We start from the raw sequence: 17871 nt of genomic DNA on the forward strand, positions 1-17871 counted from the left end.
CACTACATTGCAATGGGAGTATACAATTATTGTTTTTAAACTCCACTGTTCCCCGCTTTAGAGTAAGTGTTAAACAACATTATAATAATATCACACCAACTACATTAATTAAAACACTACATCGCAAGGCAAGTATATAGTTACTGTTCTTAAACCCCCTTATACTTTTAATGGGACAAAGGAGCTGGTAGAGGTAAATATACTTAGCTTGTGAGGTAGTGAGAGTCAGTGTAGACGATGGGATATCACTGTAGCTTGATATTATCAAATTTGACACAGTGATATAACTGTTTGCACCTACCTCTTTATGCCGTTTGGGAAGCCCCCAATTTTGCAACTTGTTTGACTTAAAGCCCCCCTCATACTGTGAAGCAAACACAAACAATTACAAGTTACTTTCAGTATGGAACATGGTCTTCTACAGAGAATTTGTGCACAATACTTGTTACCACATGGAATTCACCAATCAGTCAATCAATCTTTATCTGGTTAATAAAAAGCATAAAAGAATATAGAAGATAAAAAACATTCATAAAATCAGGAACAGATCCATCTCCCTTACCCAAATATAATCATAAAATGACTTATGTCTGAATCAAAAAGACGTATCAGTAACTCAAACACAATCAATTAATCAAGTACATTCTTCAGATTGTTCACCATTTGGTGTCGACTGTCATGATTTCTTGTACCATGTGCTACATATGTTAGTAAATATGAAATTTAAATGGATACTGCTACTCGATTTAAAAAATATATGATACATGTGCCTACAAATCTGACAGAACTTGGTGGTGAGTGGTACAAGTAGAACTAGCAACCTTAAAGACGCAAAGGAAATTATTATGGAAAAGTTGATTTAAGTGTCTACGTAAAAACATTACGTCCAAATACTGTGATGGAACTTAGAAAGTCCTGATTATGAGATTTGAAATAGGTGATGTGTAATTTTGTTTTAATTGTAGAACAGTGAAGGTTTTGGATCCTACGTCTGCCCAGCCCGGATCTCAGCAACAAGGAAAACAGAACAGGGTGGCTGGACAGGATAATTATCAACAACAACTTTCAGCCACGTAGTCAGAGATATACCACGCGACCGCCGGGAGAGAATCCCAAATCAAATTTATTTTCTAATGAGACTCAAATTTTAAGGAATCTAGGACATGAACGCAAACAAAACAACTGTTATGACAGTAGATTACTGATGGCAATATCTACAAATATACAGAATTTACAAATATACAATACATACAAAAGTGAATGAAGCCACATTAGTGAGCAAGACACACCAAAAACAATACAAAATTCAGTGAACAATATTAATTGTAGTTATATACAGTGCAAAACTTTGAAGTATAAAGTGAATGTGAACCAGTCCTACAGACTGTGAAACCATGGGACAGGCGGGGAGATGGAATGGAATGCCTGCCTGTCAACCAAGCCTGTGGTTAGTTTTTAGAAGCGGGTTGCACAACTAGGGTCCAAAGGAATCGGTGTAGTTATGTCCTAGTGGCACCCATGGAGGTTTACCACAGGGTGGAGGTGTCGACGCGTTTCGAACCGGAGTTGTTACAGGTTCTCTTCAGGACAGGGACTGGGGGTAATGATTCTGCTGCCGACGAAGCGGTGCACAAACGGTCTGTGTTGCTGCTCGAAACGCCGGATTGATTCCGATTTGAAAGTTAGCGCAATTCATTAACCCCTTGCTGACGCGGACCAGACAAGAAACTACCGAAATATATTTTTCCTCTGGCTGGGATTTCAGTTCCCACCCTCAGACGTTGGAACATGTGAGCACCGTTTGTGCACCGCTTCGTGGGCACCTCAATTCCAGCCCAACAGCTGGTTGAAGTACAGAAATCCTGCCCGGTCGAGTGTAACCGATACTACGGCTATTCTTACGCCATTGAGCAGAATCATTACCCCCAGTCCCTGTCCTGAAGAGAACCTGTAACAACTCCGGTTCGAAACGCGTCGACACCTCCACCCTGTGGTAAACCTCCATGGGTGCCACTAGGACATAACTACACCGATTCCTTTGGACCCTAGTTGTGCAACCCGCTTCTAAAAACTAACCACAGGCTTGGTTGACAGGCAGGCATTCCATTCCATCTCCCCGCCTGTCCCATGGTTTCACAGTCTGTAGGACTGGTTCACATTCACTTTATACTTCAAAGTTTTGCACTGTATATAACTACAATTAATATTGTTCACTGAATTTTGTATTGTTTTTGGTGTGTCTTGCTCACTAATGTGGCTTCATTCACTTTTGTATGTATTGTATATTTGTAAATTCTGTATATTTGTAGATATTGCCATCAGTAATCTACTGTCATAACAGTTGTTTTGTTTGCGTTCATGTCCTAGATTCCTTAAAATTTGAGTCTCATTAGAAAATAAATTTGATTTGGGATTCTCTCCCGGCGGTCGCGTGGTATATCTCTGACTACGTGGCTGAAAGTTGTTGTTGATAATTATCCTGTCCAGCCACCCTGTTCTGTTTTCCTTGTTAATTTTGTTTTAAAGCAACCTCTATAAGGTGTGGTCTGAATGAATATGCATAATTGTATAGAGTACTATGGGGATTTAACAATCTCCATGCACTGATGTCAACCCCAAATAAACACAAGCTTGGTTTGCAGTAAAAAATATTGGGGGGAGGGGGGTGGGGGAGATTGAAAAAAGGTTGTGTCAAAATCTCCACTGGAAAGGTAGTGAAACAGCTGTGACTACAAGAAAAAAATGCAAAGGGCAAATATTGTGCCTTTTGGGCAAAGCTAAGTTTAGTGTGAGTGTGAGCAGGTGGTAGGCAGTATCCTCCTGTAGTGTAAAGTAAAGTAGAGAGGAACATTTAGAGTGAGGTGGGGAAAGGAGTGGGGTATTAGTGATGTTTTTTAGAATTTAGGGAGGTAGAATTAAGGGGTTCAGGGATTGGTAGTATTAAGGGGTAGTTAGGGTTTTTAGGTATTCGCGGATGGGTAGAATTAGGGGTACCAATGACTATTTAGAGATCAGGGAGGTTCAGTATTAAGCAGTTGTCTGGGATTTTAGGGTTCATAGTTCAATAGTGTAAAAGGATAGTAAGGATTTGTTGGGGAAATAGGGAATAGCAGCATTAAGGGGAAGCAACAGTTTATTAGGGTTGGGGAAGGATAGCAATGATGGGAAATAAGGGTTTTTCAGGTTGATGGGAGGATAGCATTAAGGGATAGTAAGGATTTTTAGGATTCGAGGAAGTTAACATTAAGGGGTAGTTCATAGTACTGAGGGTTCAGAAACGGGTCGCATAAAAGGGTAGTAAGGGATTTTTAGAGGTCATGGAAGGGTGTGTAAAAGGATAGTCAGGCGTTTTCAGGATTCAAGGAAGGATAGTGTTATGTAACAGGCCAATATAGTTCAAGAATTGGTAGCTTTAGGGTTTCAGAGAGTGGTATTGTTAAAGAGTAGTAAGGGCTTTTTTGAGTTTAAAGAAGGGTAGCACTAAGATTTGGTCAGGATTTTAAGGGGTTGGGAATGGTGTTGTTAGAATACAGTAAGATGATTTAAAGAATGCATGTAATAAAAACGACTTTTAGAATTTGTCATTTTTGTGATTGTCACAGGTAATAATGAAGGACACACCATCATTACCTCAACAATTTCAGTTCGACCTTACTGCAGTCAACATTTTAAAACTCAAACTTAATACAAACAACCACAATCTCAGAACAATCTAGCTGATTGCAGAAGTAGTTAAGAGACTATTATTATTATTGTTAATATTTAGAAACTCATATAGTGCGTAACTACCCCCAACGGGTGTGTTCCGGCGCTGCAAACAGTAAGCAGCTGTTATTGTCTCTCTGCAACTAGAGGTTGGTAAACAGCCAGGTTTTTAGATTGGGTCGAAATAAGCATTCCGATTCTGTCATTATGAGGGACAGTGGCAAGTTGTTCCAAGAACGAACAGTGATAATGCTCTACCCCCCATTCTAGAACGGTGAAATCGGTGAGTATGTAAGAGGCAAAGATGATTTGATCTGAGAGATCGGTTGGACTGAGCATGCTTCAGTCTGGCTCTAAGATAGGCCGGCCCCTGACCCTACATAGCTCTATGTGTCAGGACCAGAGATTTAAACTGAATGCGGCTAGTCACAGGTAGCCAGTGTAACTTTTTTAAGTGAGGAGAGCTTGAGCAACGCTATGGTATGTTACAGATCATTCTTGCCGCCGCATTCTGCACAATCTGCAGACATTTGACCAGATAGGCTGGTGCTCCGGCATACAGGTTGTTTGCGTCATCCAAGTGTGACGTTATAAGGGCGTGAATAATAGTTCGGCGAGCATTCAAAGGAAGAATTTTCTGAATCATGCAGAGTTTACCGAAACAAGCAGATGTGACCTTATTTAATACTACCTTCCTTAAAATGAAATTGACAGCTAGTTCCACTCCAGTGGTGCCCAGACAGGAAATGGCTTGTCCCGTAGGCCTCCCTCAATTTAAAGGAATGAAATGGTCACTTAATCACAGCTCATAAGATGGGATCACCATGTGCACATTGGAAAGTCATTACGTAGAGTGATCTTATGATACATTTAAATGTCGAGAGACTTTGCTCATTTATCATTAATCAATGTAATGCAGTTCAATGCTCTGGAAACATGATTAATTTCCTAAACTCAGTGGCTGGCCTGGGTATGCAGTTTTAATGCCAAATGCAGTTCTAATAGCTGCACCTGAAGAAGACCAGCAAAACTCTTTTTAACTATATACTGGGTTACAGCTACCCCAGACAAATGATGTTACCTCTGAATCTTCCCTGAAAACTGTCTCCCCTCTGTCTTGGCAACCATTAGCCAGACCCAACCGTATCATGCTCTAAGCCTCAATGCTGCCAAGCCAATACCAGATGTATCTGAGTGTTGCTGGCACTGCTTGATTTGTAAAATTACCACTAGACCTTATCTGCCCCATAATCTAACTCTTGCATCTTCCTACATTCCTATTTTCTCCCTTTGTCCAGGTTTTCAATATTTCTCCTTCTTTCTCCTTTGTGTGTGTTTTCACTCTCTTTGTCTTGGACTGGTGAGAAAAAAAAAGTGCTGGTCCCCAAAAATGAGTGCTGGTTGGCCCAATCTTCAACCACTGCCTCGAAAGAAGCACTACTTGCTGGCATAGGAATGATAGGAGGGCCCAAATCTGAGTGGTATGTTAATAAGGGGGTGCTGTAACAGGTTAAAATGACCTGCCAAACAGCAGCGCTATGGCGGAGAGGCGTCGCCCCACTGCTTTTCAGCAGGGTAAAAGAGGAAAATTAAAATGATAGTAACTCACTTTTATAATTTTATTTGTCCTTGCTGAAGCCAGTTTAGGGGTGGGGTGAACCTTGGCTGTCATCACAGCCAGCAGGGGGAGGAGTGGTATGCGCACTTAAGTGCGCATGACGGTTTGGCCCTCTTGGCTGGCCAAACAATCATGCGCACTTTGCATGTTCTCCACCGGGCTGTAATACACAGCCTGGGTGAGATCATGTACGGGCTGTCAGTCCTCGTCTGAGCGCCGAACCACAGTGCTCAGACCAATCACGACGCTGCTGTCATGGAGACTGCAGTGTCATGATTGGCTTAGGGGAGCTTGCATGCTTACGGGTAGAGAAGCGAGGACAGACAATAGAGGAAGACGGCAGCCGTGGAAAGGTAAGTGAGTTTTTCTTTTTTAACTCCCCCTCTCCGCCACTGCAATTAAGTATTAGCCGCCACTGATGCCAAAAAAGAAAACAAAGACAAAAATTATGAGGCAAGACATTGTTAGAGCCGACTTACAATTTAAAAATAATGTTTATTTGCGTTTTTTTAAGTTTGTATTTCCAGGCCTCGATTTAACATGACTGGGTCTCTCCGAACATGTTTTGTTCTTCTTGTATAAAAACATTGCTGGAGTTCTTTTTGATATCAAGAAAAAAGTGGAAATAGGATCTATTTGTGGTTCTGCGCTGAAACAAAATGGAATATATTTTGTCGCTTCAGAGGAAGCTGCGTTCTAACTGTATGGACTCCTGCAACAAGTCAAGATCTTTTGAATACCTGAAACCTGTAGTGTCATTTTCTTGTTTTTAGGATAAGGGTTAGCAATAATTTTGCATTCAGAGGCATTGCTAATAATGTTCGAGTTTTTTTTAAACATAGCTTTATCAGTTTTATGTTACACAAAATTACATGCAATTGCTAGATCAGCAGGCAACTCAACAAATAAATGGTATGCCACATTTCGTTTTGTGCACAGAACCATGTAAAACACTGTATCGCTTTATATTCTTTACAAACATTTGCATATCATCCTAGTAGTGTACTCCATGATTTGTATAGCTCATGATACAAGCTGCTGCTCTACTCAAGAAGGGCTTCTCGGGGAGAAACAAGTGGACCCATCTGACTCCGCCATTCTAGGCAGACATTATGTGAACCATAAAAAAAAGCTTTAGAAACTGGTAAACAGTCTGGTGTCTAGGGACCCTATCATCATTCATTATCATAAGTACAAACCCCTTCTCAGGGGTGGAAACATACAATATGCTATGCGAAGGATCTATATTCCTCGAATGGGGTAGAAATGGGGTCCCCTGTCCGGCCCTCTTTGCCTCAGAGGAGCGCGCTTTACATAGGTGATGCAATGTATCAGGGAGTGCTCAAGGTACTTTCAAGCTCACCCCCCTTCTCAGCACTATCATCTGAGTCCATTTCGTTCCTGCTGCCCCACGCTTGCAGCACCTCCGTCCACACCTCAGCCTTCGGGATGCGGCGAACCCCCGGGCATCCTCTCGCATCAGTGCCCTCTCCATAGATGCTACTCACATATCCACATCTCTTTCTCATACTACCATTGCGGGGCCCACCCCGCTAACCATGTGAGTACAATCTGCCTCTGGTCCGCCACAAGAGCCAGGTCCACAAATCTGGATCCTACCTTTCTGGTCCTGGGTCTGGGGAACAAACCCAACAGACAAACCTCTACCGAGCAGGGGAGTGTGCGTGCCAAAACCTTGTTGGTAGAAGCTACCACAGACTCCCATGAGCTTTGCACCTTTGGACAGTCCCATGCAATGTACACAAACCCAGCATCTGGTTCTTGGCGTCTGGGACAACACAGGTCCTCATTGTGGATATAGTTAAATTGGATAAGCTTAAGTTTAGTGTTCCTTGACACCCTCTTTGGTATTCAACCCCACTCCTTATTGGTGAACACCCTTCTCACTATAACCTCCCATTTTTCATGCATCCTTGCTAGTGGCCTTGTGAGCCTTTCTAGTTGTGTTTTGTACAGCCACTTCACCCTAATGCCACCAACATTGCAGTACCCCATGATTCTTCGGCTCTTGCTACCCACACCACCACAGATCCCCATATGTCCTCACTATTGCATGATAGTTCAGATATTGTCCCTGGGGAAAATCCTATTGGGATAAAAAGTCATCCATGGGGATGAGTTCCCCTTGTTGGAAGCAATCATACACAGTAATAACTCGGGCCAATGTCCAGTCCGCCAGTTGTCTCCTAGTGCATGGGGCAAAGGTGTCACCATGGGGGATCCCGACTAGGGCAAGTCTGGTGAATAGCGGGGAGTTCCAGCCATGCACCGGAGGCATCTTCTCCAGCACTTCAGTGCCACTCGCAGCAGAACACCCGGTTCTCGGGTAGGCACCTGTGGGTGAATAAGGTTTGCCAAGAGCAGTCCATGATTATCCACAGGCCTATTGGTCCCAGAGTTTCCAAGTTCCTCCTGTTGAGCCACTGAGCCAGCCACTGGAGTTGAGTGGCAAAATAGTACAGTTACAAATCTGGGGTACCCAGCCCACCGTCCTACGGTGCTCTCTGCAAAACTCATGGTGATACCCTATTCTAGCCACCGTCCCAGATCAACACATTGAGCAGTGTATCAAGGCTTGCGAACCAAGAGGGTGGAATTACCACTGGGAGGTTCACAAAAAAGTAAAAAAGTTTAGGGAGCATTGTCATGATGGATAGTGCTATTTGGGCCATCAAAGGCAGTTTCAGGGAGCGCCAAAATTAGACATTCGTTTTTAGACATCGAACTATCAGCTTCAAATTACCATCCTGGACATCCTCCAAAGTATGGAATACTCGTACACCCAGATATTTAAAGAAATAGGGAGACCAGGTGAGGCCCACCGCCAACACTGTTGGGCAATGGTTTTTTATTTGTTTAGTTTGAGGCCCTCTAAACATGAGTAGTCCTCCAAACGTGTCAGGGCCTCAGTCGCCCCATGACTCCTGCCCCCCAGATATATTAATAAATCATCAGCGTAAAGAGAGACAACATGGTCCTCCCCTTCTAGGCATATGCCATGTTGCCTCCCCCTCAGTCTAAAAAGTTGTGTCAGAGGTTCAATCGCTAGGATGAACAGAAGTGGCAACAGGAGTATCCCTGCCTGGTACCCCAGTAGACTTTATAGGAGTCCTAGTTCACCCCGCCTGTCTGGGCCCTTGCAGTAGGGCCCATGTATAGCAACCTCACCCAGTTCCCCCAGCCCTGCCCCATTCATATTTGGTCCATCACCGCATGTAAAAAGTCCCAACTCACCGAGCTGAATTGCCTTCTCTAGGTCGACAGACATAATTAATGCCTCCACATACAGACTGGCTTCTCAATGGTGAAAAACACGAAAGAGTCCGCGAAGGTTACCCAATGTGGACCTTGCTGGAATAAATCTGTTTTTGATCTCTGTTTACGAGGTGGGGCATGTGAGGCAGGAGTCTCATGGCCAGTATTTGGCTCAGAAAATTGAACTCCATGTTCAGCATGGAAAGTGGGCAAAATTCCAACGTGCATGCTACCAAGGAGTTCGGATTTGGTAGGGGAACAACCAGTTCATCCCTAGTGGTGTCTGGCAATAGTATCATGCTTAATGCCTCGGCATAAAGTGCCACCAGTTTAGGAGCAAAGATCTGTCCGAAGGCTGAGTAAAACTCCGCTGGCAGACCATCTGGTCCTGGAGTCTTAACAGAGGCAATTGCTTTAATAGCCACATTCACTTCCTGCTCCGGAATTGGTCCCCCAGTTGTTCCTGGTCAGTGGCGTCCAATGTCCTCAATGGCTAAGGCGCCAAGAACCCTGCTATCCTTTTTGGCTGCTGAGGACGTTGCTCCCAATACATGGTCTCATAGTATGCGGTAAAGGTCTCATTAATAGCCCCAGGAGAATATAATAACCTTCCTCATCCATCATAATCTGTGTGATGGGGGAGCCTCTAGATTCAGTGTGCACCAAACCCGCCAGGAGCCTACCTGACCTGCCCCCTTCCTCATGTACTCTTGCCTGGTATTCACGCTGGTCTAGGCATCTAAATCGCTCCAACGCCTGAGCGTATTGACCCCATATTACCTACAATTGTTTATGAGGGAGTGGTGGGGCTGTCAATCTGGAGCCCTGATCATGCAATTGTGTCTCTAAAGTATCCAGCTCCTGGAGGAGCTCCCTCCTCTCTCATACCATCCGTCCCACCTTAAATGCCTCCCATTCTATAAGTGGGGAACTAGCTGTACCCTGATTTAATTGGAAGTATTTTGAGACAGCCATCCATAATGAATCCCTAAAGCATGCATCCTCAAGGAAAGCCAGATTAAGTCGCCTTGTGGAGGTCACCGTGGGCCAGCCACCAGGCATAGGCATAGTAAGAGCAAGTTGTGGTCCGACAGAGTACGCCCCAGATATTCAGTGTGTCAGAGAGTGACCCAGGTGTATGGAACAAACAAACAGATCAAATCGGGTGAGGAGCTTATAAAGGTGCAATTAGTATGAGTAGTCCCATAGTAGGCCATGTTGTAACCTCCAAATGTCCTGCAGGTACCACTGTTTCTTCCAATCTGAAACCCCTACTAGGGACAATCTGGTCAGGGGGTAGGCTGTAGCGAGTCATACAGTTGGATCCCCCACAGGCCCACTACTCATTTATTGTGTCTGCTTGGTGCACAGTCAAAATATCGAGTTTGAAATATGGACCTACAAAAATATCGAGTTGGAAATATCTAAGGTACAGAATATCGAGGTCAAGAATATCGTTGGACAGAATATGAACCCTAAGGTAAGTAATATCGATTTTTGTTATATCTATGTAAGTAATATTGAAGTTACTAATATCGATATTTGTATTATTGTTATGTATTTTGTTATGTATGTGTAATATTTTTTTTGTTAAGTATTTTACTTGTTTTAAATTATATGTGTATTATTTTTATATATTAATAATGTTATTTTTAAGTAAATTTTATGTTTTAGTACCAGAGCGGGTTGTGGGTTTATAGGGGAATAGGGTGGGAAGTAATTTAAATATACTAAATTAATTATTAATTTTTAGGAATTATAAATTAATTGTAATTCATTTTTGTGTTTATTTCTGTAGCGGGTTGTGGGTTTATACGGGAATTGGGTGGGTAGACATTAAATTTTAATTAATTATTAATTGAATTTTATTTATTAGTATGGATAATTACTTTATTTGTAATTAATTATTAATTGGCAATTAATTATTTTGATTGATAATACATTTTTTTTATTGGTAATTAATGTTTTTAATTGGCAAAAAAAATCATTGGTAATTATTTTTTTAATTGGTAATTAATTTTGTTAATTGGCAATTACTATTCTTAATTGGTAATTAATTTGTATTAATTGGAAAATATTTTTAATTGATTGGTAATCAATGTTTCATAAAAAGTATTATTTGGTATGAAAAATAATTGTATTGTATAATATTGTTTAATTGTGAATTAATTTTAAATAATTCATATTTTTTTGGTAATGAAAAATATTTTATTGTTCAATATTTATTATTTGGTGACTAATATTTAATAATTAATATTTATTGGTATTTATTGTTCATTAATTATTCAATTGTAATTATGTTTTTAATAATTATTAATGAGTATTTGTAAATGACGTAGAGTTATTAAAAAATGTAATTATTTATTATTTTAAATACAAAAATTATTTATAAGTATATTATATTTAAATTCTACGCTATCCAACGTTTTCCCTACTGTAGCACCTTATGAGCTGGAATAGTAATTTTTACCCCCACGCTATCCAATGTTTTACCTACTGTAGCACCCTCTGGAGCTTGAATAGTAATTTTTACCCCCACGCTATCCAACATTTTCCCTACTGTTGCACCCTCTGGAGTTGGAATAGTAATTTTTACCCCTACGCTATCCAATGCTTTCCCTACTGTTGCCCTCTCTGGAGTTGGAATATAAATTTTTACCCCTATGCTATCCAACGTTTTCCCTACTGTAGCACCCTCTGGAGCTGGAATAGCAATTTTTACCCCCACGCTATCCACCGTTTTACCTACTGTAGCACCCTCTGGAGCTTGAATAGTAATTTTTACCCCTACGCTATCCAACGCTTTCCCTACTGTAGCACCCTCTGGAGTTGGAATATTAATTTTTACCCCTTACGCTATCCAACGCTTTCCCTACTGTTGCACCCTCTTGAGTTGGAATATTAATTTTTACCCCTACCCTATCCAACGCTTTCCCTACTGTTGCCCTCTCTGGAGAGGGAATAGTAATTCTAACCCCTACTCTATCCAACACTTTTCCTACTGTAGCACCCTCTGGAGCTGGAATAGTAATTTTTATCCCCACGCTATCCAACATTTTCCCTACTGTTGCAACACCTGGATTTGGAATAGTAATTTTTACCCCTACGCTATCCAACGCTTTCACTACTGTTGCCCTCTCTGGAGTTGGAATATTAATTTTTACCCCTACGCTATCCAACGCTTTCCCTACTGTAGCACCCTCTGGAGTTGGAATATTAATTTTTACCCCTACACTATCCAACGCTTTCCCTACTGTTGCCCCCTCTGGAGTTGGTATAGTAATTTGTACCCCTATGCTATCCAACGCTTTCCCTACTGTTGAATTTTCTAAAGTTGGAGTAGTAATTTTAAGTGTTACGCTATCCAATGTTATCATTACTGTAGGTTTTTTTGGACTTTGAATAGTAGTTTTATTTATTTAGCTATTTATTATTTTTATTATTAGTTTTGATAATGTAGTATATTATTAATTTTAAAAACATTGAAAGTATATATATTTTTTAATGTATTAAATATAATTATTTACTTTTTATTTATGTTATTGTTTTATTGACCAGCGTACCTCAACAGACGACTCCGCTGCTACACCCCCACCGCCAGCTCCGCTCCGCCGATCTCGCCCTGGCCACCGTCCCACGCATCCGAAGAGCAACCACCGGCGGCAGATCGTTCTCCCACCTCGCCGCCAAGACCTGGAACACCCTCCCCATCATCCTACGACAGACCCGAGACCTACTAACCTTCAGGAGGCTTCTCAAGACCTGGCTATTCAAGCAGTAGCAGCAGCCCTCTCCCCCAGTGCCTTGAGACCCTCACGGGTGAGTAGCACGACCTACATATTTCCTGATTGATTGATTGATCAATGAGAACGAAAGTGAGTGAAAATCTAAGTCTGAGATTGTGTATGAATAAGTAAACGTGAGTGATAGGAGATTGAGAGAGGGAGTGGCAGTGGTCCATGGTTGTAGAATTATCAATGGTGCAGCATATGCAGTATCAATGGTGCAGCATTTGTAGTTTCACTGGGGCCCAGAGTCAGTGAGTGTGTAAGGGTGAATGTGTGTTAGTGTGTTTGTAAGTGAGAGTGAGAGTGAGAGTGAGAGCCAGCGAGTATGAGTACATTTGTGTGTGAGCAAAAGTGAGTGGGAGTAAATATGAGAGAGAATGAGTAAGCAAGAGAGTATGAGTTAGAGTGAGAGAGGGGGGACAGAGCGAATGTGAGAGGTATTGAGCATAACTGGAAATGGGAGAGAGTGTGAGAGAGAGCAACAGAGTGTTTCTTTGCATGTTTTCTGAATGTCAGCCTGCTGCTGGCTATGGCATACTAAATATAATTCCCGGCTTATTTCACGGTGACATGCTGCCGCTGGCATATTGGAAATAATTCCTGGCGTATGGAAGGGTCCATGTTAGACCTGGTATCCTTGGCGTGGGTCCCCCGTCCACTTTTTCGCACTCTTCATGTATGACCCTTTTTTTGTGCTGGACTAAGACGTGCTAAGTACTGTACCCCTGCTAACCAGGGCCATGGTGCAAGTGCTCCCTTTCAAAAGTATAACCACGAACCTTGTATCTGACCCGAGGAAAATGATAGAAACTCCAAATTAGTGTCCCTAACATCAGGGGTATATGAGACATTCTTTTCGAGGAGTGAAGGTTAGATCCGGAGCATAGAAATGGCCTTGGTAGAAAAATGTCTAGATTCCTAACCTCGTAGTGTGCCCCAGATGTGTAGTCAAATGTCTGGGTTGTCTCCCAAAGCCTGGGGGTAGCTGGCTGCCGTCAGATAAGAGAGGCGGGGTAGTTTCTGGCAAGTGTCCTGCCTGCAACAATGCTGGCCCCACTTCCCGCTGAGCGTCTGACACCCGGCCTCCCTCCTTCAAAGGACAGGGGTGCCATCTGGAAAAGACGAGGAACAACAGAAACCGGGGTGGAGGGGAACACCCTACCTGATGAAAGACTTCAAAGACCTTTGAGATATAACTAGGGAACCCTTGAACGGGAGGGGAGATCGTTGTTGGAAACGAGAGAGCCCTGCTGACTTCGTCGCGGCTCACGGATCATACCTCCAGTACGCAAAACATTTCACCATCATGAGCCCTGCTGACTTTGTCGCGTCTCGTACCTTGAGGATCGTACCACCTGTACGCAAAGCAGTTCACCATCACGAGCCCTGCTGACTTTGTCGCGGCTCGTACCTTGAGGATCGTACTGCCTGTACGCAAAGCATTTCACCATCACGAGTCCTGCTGACTTTGTCACGGCTCATACCTTGAGGATCGTACCGCCTGTACGCAAAGCATTTCACAATCACGAGCCCTGCTGACTTTGTCGCGGCTCGTACCTTGAGGATCGTACCGCCTGTAAACAAAGCATTTCACCATCACAAGCCCTGTTGGCTTTGTCGCGGCTCGTACCTTGAGAATCGTACTGTCTGAACGCAAAGCATTTCACCATCACGAGCCCTGCTGACTCTGTCACGGCTCGTACCTTGAGAATCGTACCTCCTGTACGCAAAGCATTTCACCATCACAAGCCCTGCTGACTTCGTCGCGGCTCGTACCTTGAGAATCGTACCTCCTGTACGCAGAGCCTTTCACCATCACGAGCCCTGCTGACTTTGTCGCGGCTCGTACCTTGAGAATCGTACCACCAGTGCGCAAAGCATTTCACCATCACGAGCCCTGCTGACTCTGTCGCGGCTCGTACCTTGAGAATCGTACCACCAGTACGCAAAGCATTTCACAATCACGAGCCCTGCTGACTTCATCGCAGCTCGTACCTTGAGAATCGTACCTCTTGTACGCAAAGCAGTTCACCATCACGAGCCCTGCTGACTTTGTCGCGGCTCGTACCCTGAGACTCGTCCCTCCTGTACACAAGGCATTTCACCATCACGAGCCCTGCTGACTTTGTCGCGGCTCGTACCTGGAGAATCGCACCCCTAATCTTTGACTGTGAGTACCCGAGTTGCCCTAGCTACTCTAACCCAACCTGAACTGACCCCATCCCCATCTTCAACCCCCGAACAGTCGCCCCAACCTTCCTACCTTATTGTGGATTTGTACTGTTATTGGGCCTTGTGATAAATCAATATATAAAGAATACTATATTTTCATAGAAACCCGGTGTGGTGTCCGTTTGTAGTGTGGCAAAATATTACTGTACATGAACATAAAGGCTTTACACTGGCCCTCGAGGTTCAGTCTGACTGCTTGGTGATACTACTAAGGGGATAGCCCCCTATCCTAACTAGAGGAGGCAAGTCCTGGCTGGGACAGAAGTACTCACCTCTGCCCACCAGAGACAGCCCAATCTAACAGTCCACAAGACCAGGACCGGAGGAAGGTTGTTCTTGTACCTCGCTGCCAAGACCTGGAACACCATGCCCCTCCACCTCAGGCAATCCGCGTCCCTGACCCAATTCAGGAAGGACTTCAAGAACTGGCTCTTCAAATGATCCTCCACCCAGACCGACCAGCAGCCCCACTTCCCCAGCGCCTTGAGACCTTCACGGGTGAGTTGCCGCACTATACAAAACCCTGATTGATTGATTGATTGAAGGGCACCAACGGCTAAATACAAGCCCTGACATACTAGAAGGGATTATTGCCTGGGGGCCATGCGGGAAAATGCTGGCACTTGCATATTGGAGAACATTCTTGGCATGGGGCCACCAGTGGCATAGTGGTGTTGCTGGGACATTGAAGGTAATTCTTGGCATAAGAGAGGCACCCAAGCCAAAATGCAGACCCTGAAATACTGGGAGATATACGCTGGTGCTGGCATACTGAGGTAATTCTTTGCCTCAGAGAGTGCAGCCATGGCACAAATGGGAGGCGGGAGCAGGTTGGGTTAAGCAAGCCATGCTAAAAGGCTGGACAGCATCAATGGCAAGATTCTGGCAGAACAATATTGTATTTAATTCTTGTAATGAGAAGGGGCCCACTACAAAATGTTGTAGTTGGCACAAGTAAGGTAATTCTTAACGTATGCAGAACATCCAAGGCAAATTTTGAAATAAAATGGGGTTACTCCTGGCAGCTGTTACGCCTCACCCCATCCAAAGATCGCAAGCCGCCCCTGCGCAACTACATAATAAAGACAGAAATATACTTTGGCCGTATTCTTTTAAATCGATTAGTGCAGTATCTCCTACACATGTAAACCAAAGAACCTATGGCTGGGGTCGCCGAACAGGGGAAATGAAACACTGAGAAAGGCAAGAAGATGAGTTTCCTAACCTGGTTAGCGCTGAAGTTTAAAGCCATCTTCAGGCTGTGATGAGGGGCAGGTATGTCCTTGTCACCGCTGTGCTGGGGGCAGGACTAGTAAAACTTCCCGGTCTGAAGAAAGCAGGGTCCTTCAGGCCTAACACCGCTGCCCCAGAGTGTGCTGTGCGGATGCTGATGCTGCCTCCCTGCGGGCCGCAGCCCTGTGCTTTGTTACTTACTCGTCTCCTAGCAACCTGCAAGCACGTGGTTGGTCTTTCTTTTATTGCCGTTCTGTTTACATAGGCCTGCTACTCTTTTCGATGGAACACTAGCGGCATCTAGTGTGTTTATGAAGTAATACAGCCCATGGTTCGACCATAGATGCTAACATTCGGCGGCCAAAAGAGGTATGTTTAGATTTTATGGCCACTGATTCGATTAGATCATAAGAATTGCTTTACTTGACGTGTTCCACACCTAAACATTAATTGATGTATGGTCACTGATCCTGATCCTGACCCTCATGACATTTTGGCAAATTACAGAAGCAGGTCTCTAACCTCTTTTCAAAGTATAGCGCCACAGGGATTACAAACAAGCATTTGCAATGCAATAGGTCCCGCATTAGGAACGTTTGAGCTATTGGTATTGTAAATGACAATTTTTTTAATTTATGTGTTGGTTTTGAAAATAGCGAAATTAATAGCTTTGTCTTTTACAATGCCAATAGTTATAACTTTAACAAATGTGACACCTACAGCATTTGTAATGCAATATGTGTTGTATTTACGTAACTTAGATGTATTGATATTACAAAGAGCAATGGCTTTTAATTTTCTTTAATAATTAATACTTAAATAAAATTATTGTAATTTATAATGGCAATAGCTTAAACTTTTGTAAAAACTTTTGTGAAGATTATGTTCAGTGTATTTTATTGTGACGAAAATCCAAGAACAGAAGTGAAATGTTAACATCTTTTTGTGACATTTGTAATAAAGCTTGAAACATTGAGAGAACATATTTGAACCAGTTGTTGTTGAATGGTTGCACAGATTGATGCTGTGGTGGCGCTGGGTGATGTTGTGGTGGCGACGAGTGATGTTGTGGCGTTCAGTGATGCTGTGGTATCGCATAGTGATGTTGGGGTGCCCCTGAGTGATGCTGTGGTGGTGCTAAGTGATGCTGTGGTGATGCGATAGATAGTGTGAGTGCGATAGATAGAGTGAGGGTGATAGATAGATAGAGGGAGGGCGATAGATAGATAGATTTATAGAGTGAGGGCGATAGATAGATAGATAGATAGATAGATAGATAGATAGATAGATAGATAGATAGATAGATAGATAGATAGATAGAGGGCGATAGATAGATAGACAGATAGATAGAGTGAGGGTGATCGATAGAGTGATGGCGATAGATAGAGTGAGTGCGATAGATAGACAGATAGATTGAGGGGGATAGATAGATAGACAGATAGACAGAGTGAGGGCGATAGATAGATAGATAGATAGATAGATAGATAGATAGATAGATAGATAGATATATAGATAGATAGATAGATAGATAGATAGATAGATAGATAGATAGATAGATAGATAGATAGATAGATAGATAGATAGATAGATAGATAGATAGAGTGAGGGCAATAGATAGTTAGATAGAGTGAGGGCGATAGATAGATAGAGTGAGGGGATAGATAGAGTGAGGGCGATAGATAGATAGACTGAGGGCGTTAGATAGATAGAGTGAGGGCGATAGATAGATAGAGTGAGGGTGATAGATAGATAGAGTGATGGCGATAGAGTGAGGGCGATAGATAGAGTGAGGGCGATAGATAGAGTGAGGGCGATAAATAGAGTGAGGGCAATAGATAGAGTGAGGGCGATAGATAGATAGAGTGAGGGTGATAGATAGAGTGAGGGCGATAGATAGATAGATAGAGTGAGGGCGATAGATAGATAGATTGATAGAGTGAGGGGCGATAGATATATAGAGTGAGGGCGATAGATAGATAGAGTGAGGGCGATAGATAGATAGATAGATAGTGTGAGGGT

At 43.0% G+C, this 17871-nt stretch overlaps 1 protein-coding gene across 1 annotated transcript in view; it reads right to left on the reverse strand.

The window, feature by feature from the left end:
- Positions 1-16022, reverse strand: part of CFAP126 (cilia and flagella associated protein 126) — a 138280-nt gene extending 122258 nt beyond the window's left edge. Inside the window, exons 1-2 of the mRNA XM_078668639.1 lie at positions 15845-16022; positions 302-364 (exon numbers count right to left, since the gene is read on the reverse strand). Of these exons, the coding sequence (XP_078524765.1) occupies positions 302-364; positions 15845-15871 (90 nt within the window). The 5' untranslated portion in view covers positions 15872-16022. The remainder of the gene's footprint in view (positions 1-301; positions 365-15844) is intronic.
- Between the last annotated feature and the right edge of the window lie 1849 nt (positions 16023-17871).

This window comes from Lissotriton helveticus, chromosome 12, assembly GCF_964261635.1.
Source record: "Lissotriton helveticus chromosome 12, aLisHel1.1, whole genome shotgun sequence".
NCBI classification, from domain to species: Eukaryota; Metazoa; Chordata; class Amphibia; order Caudata; family Salamandridae; genus Lissotriton; species Lissotriton helveticus.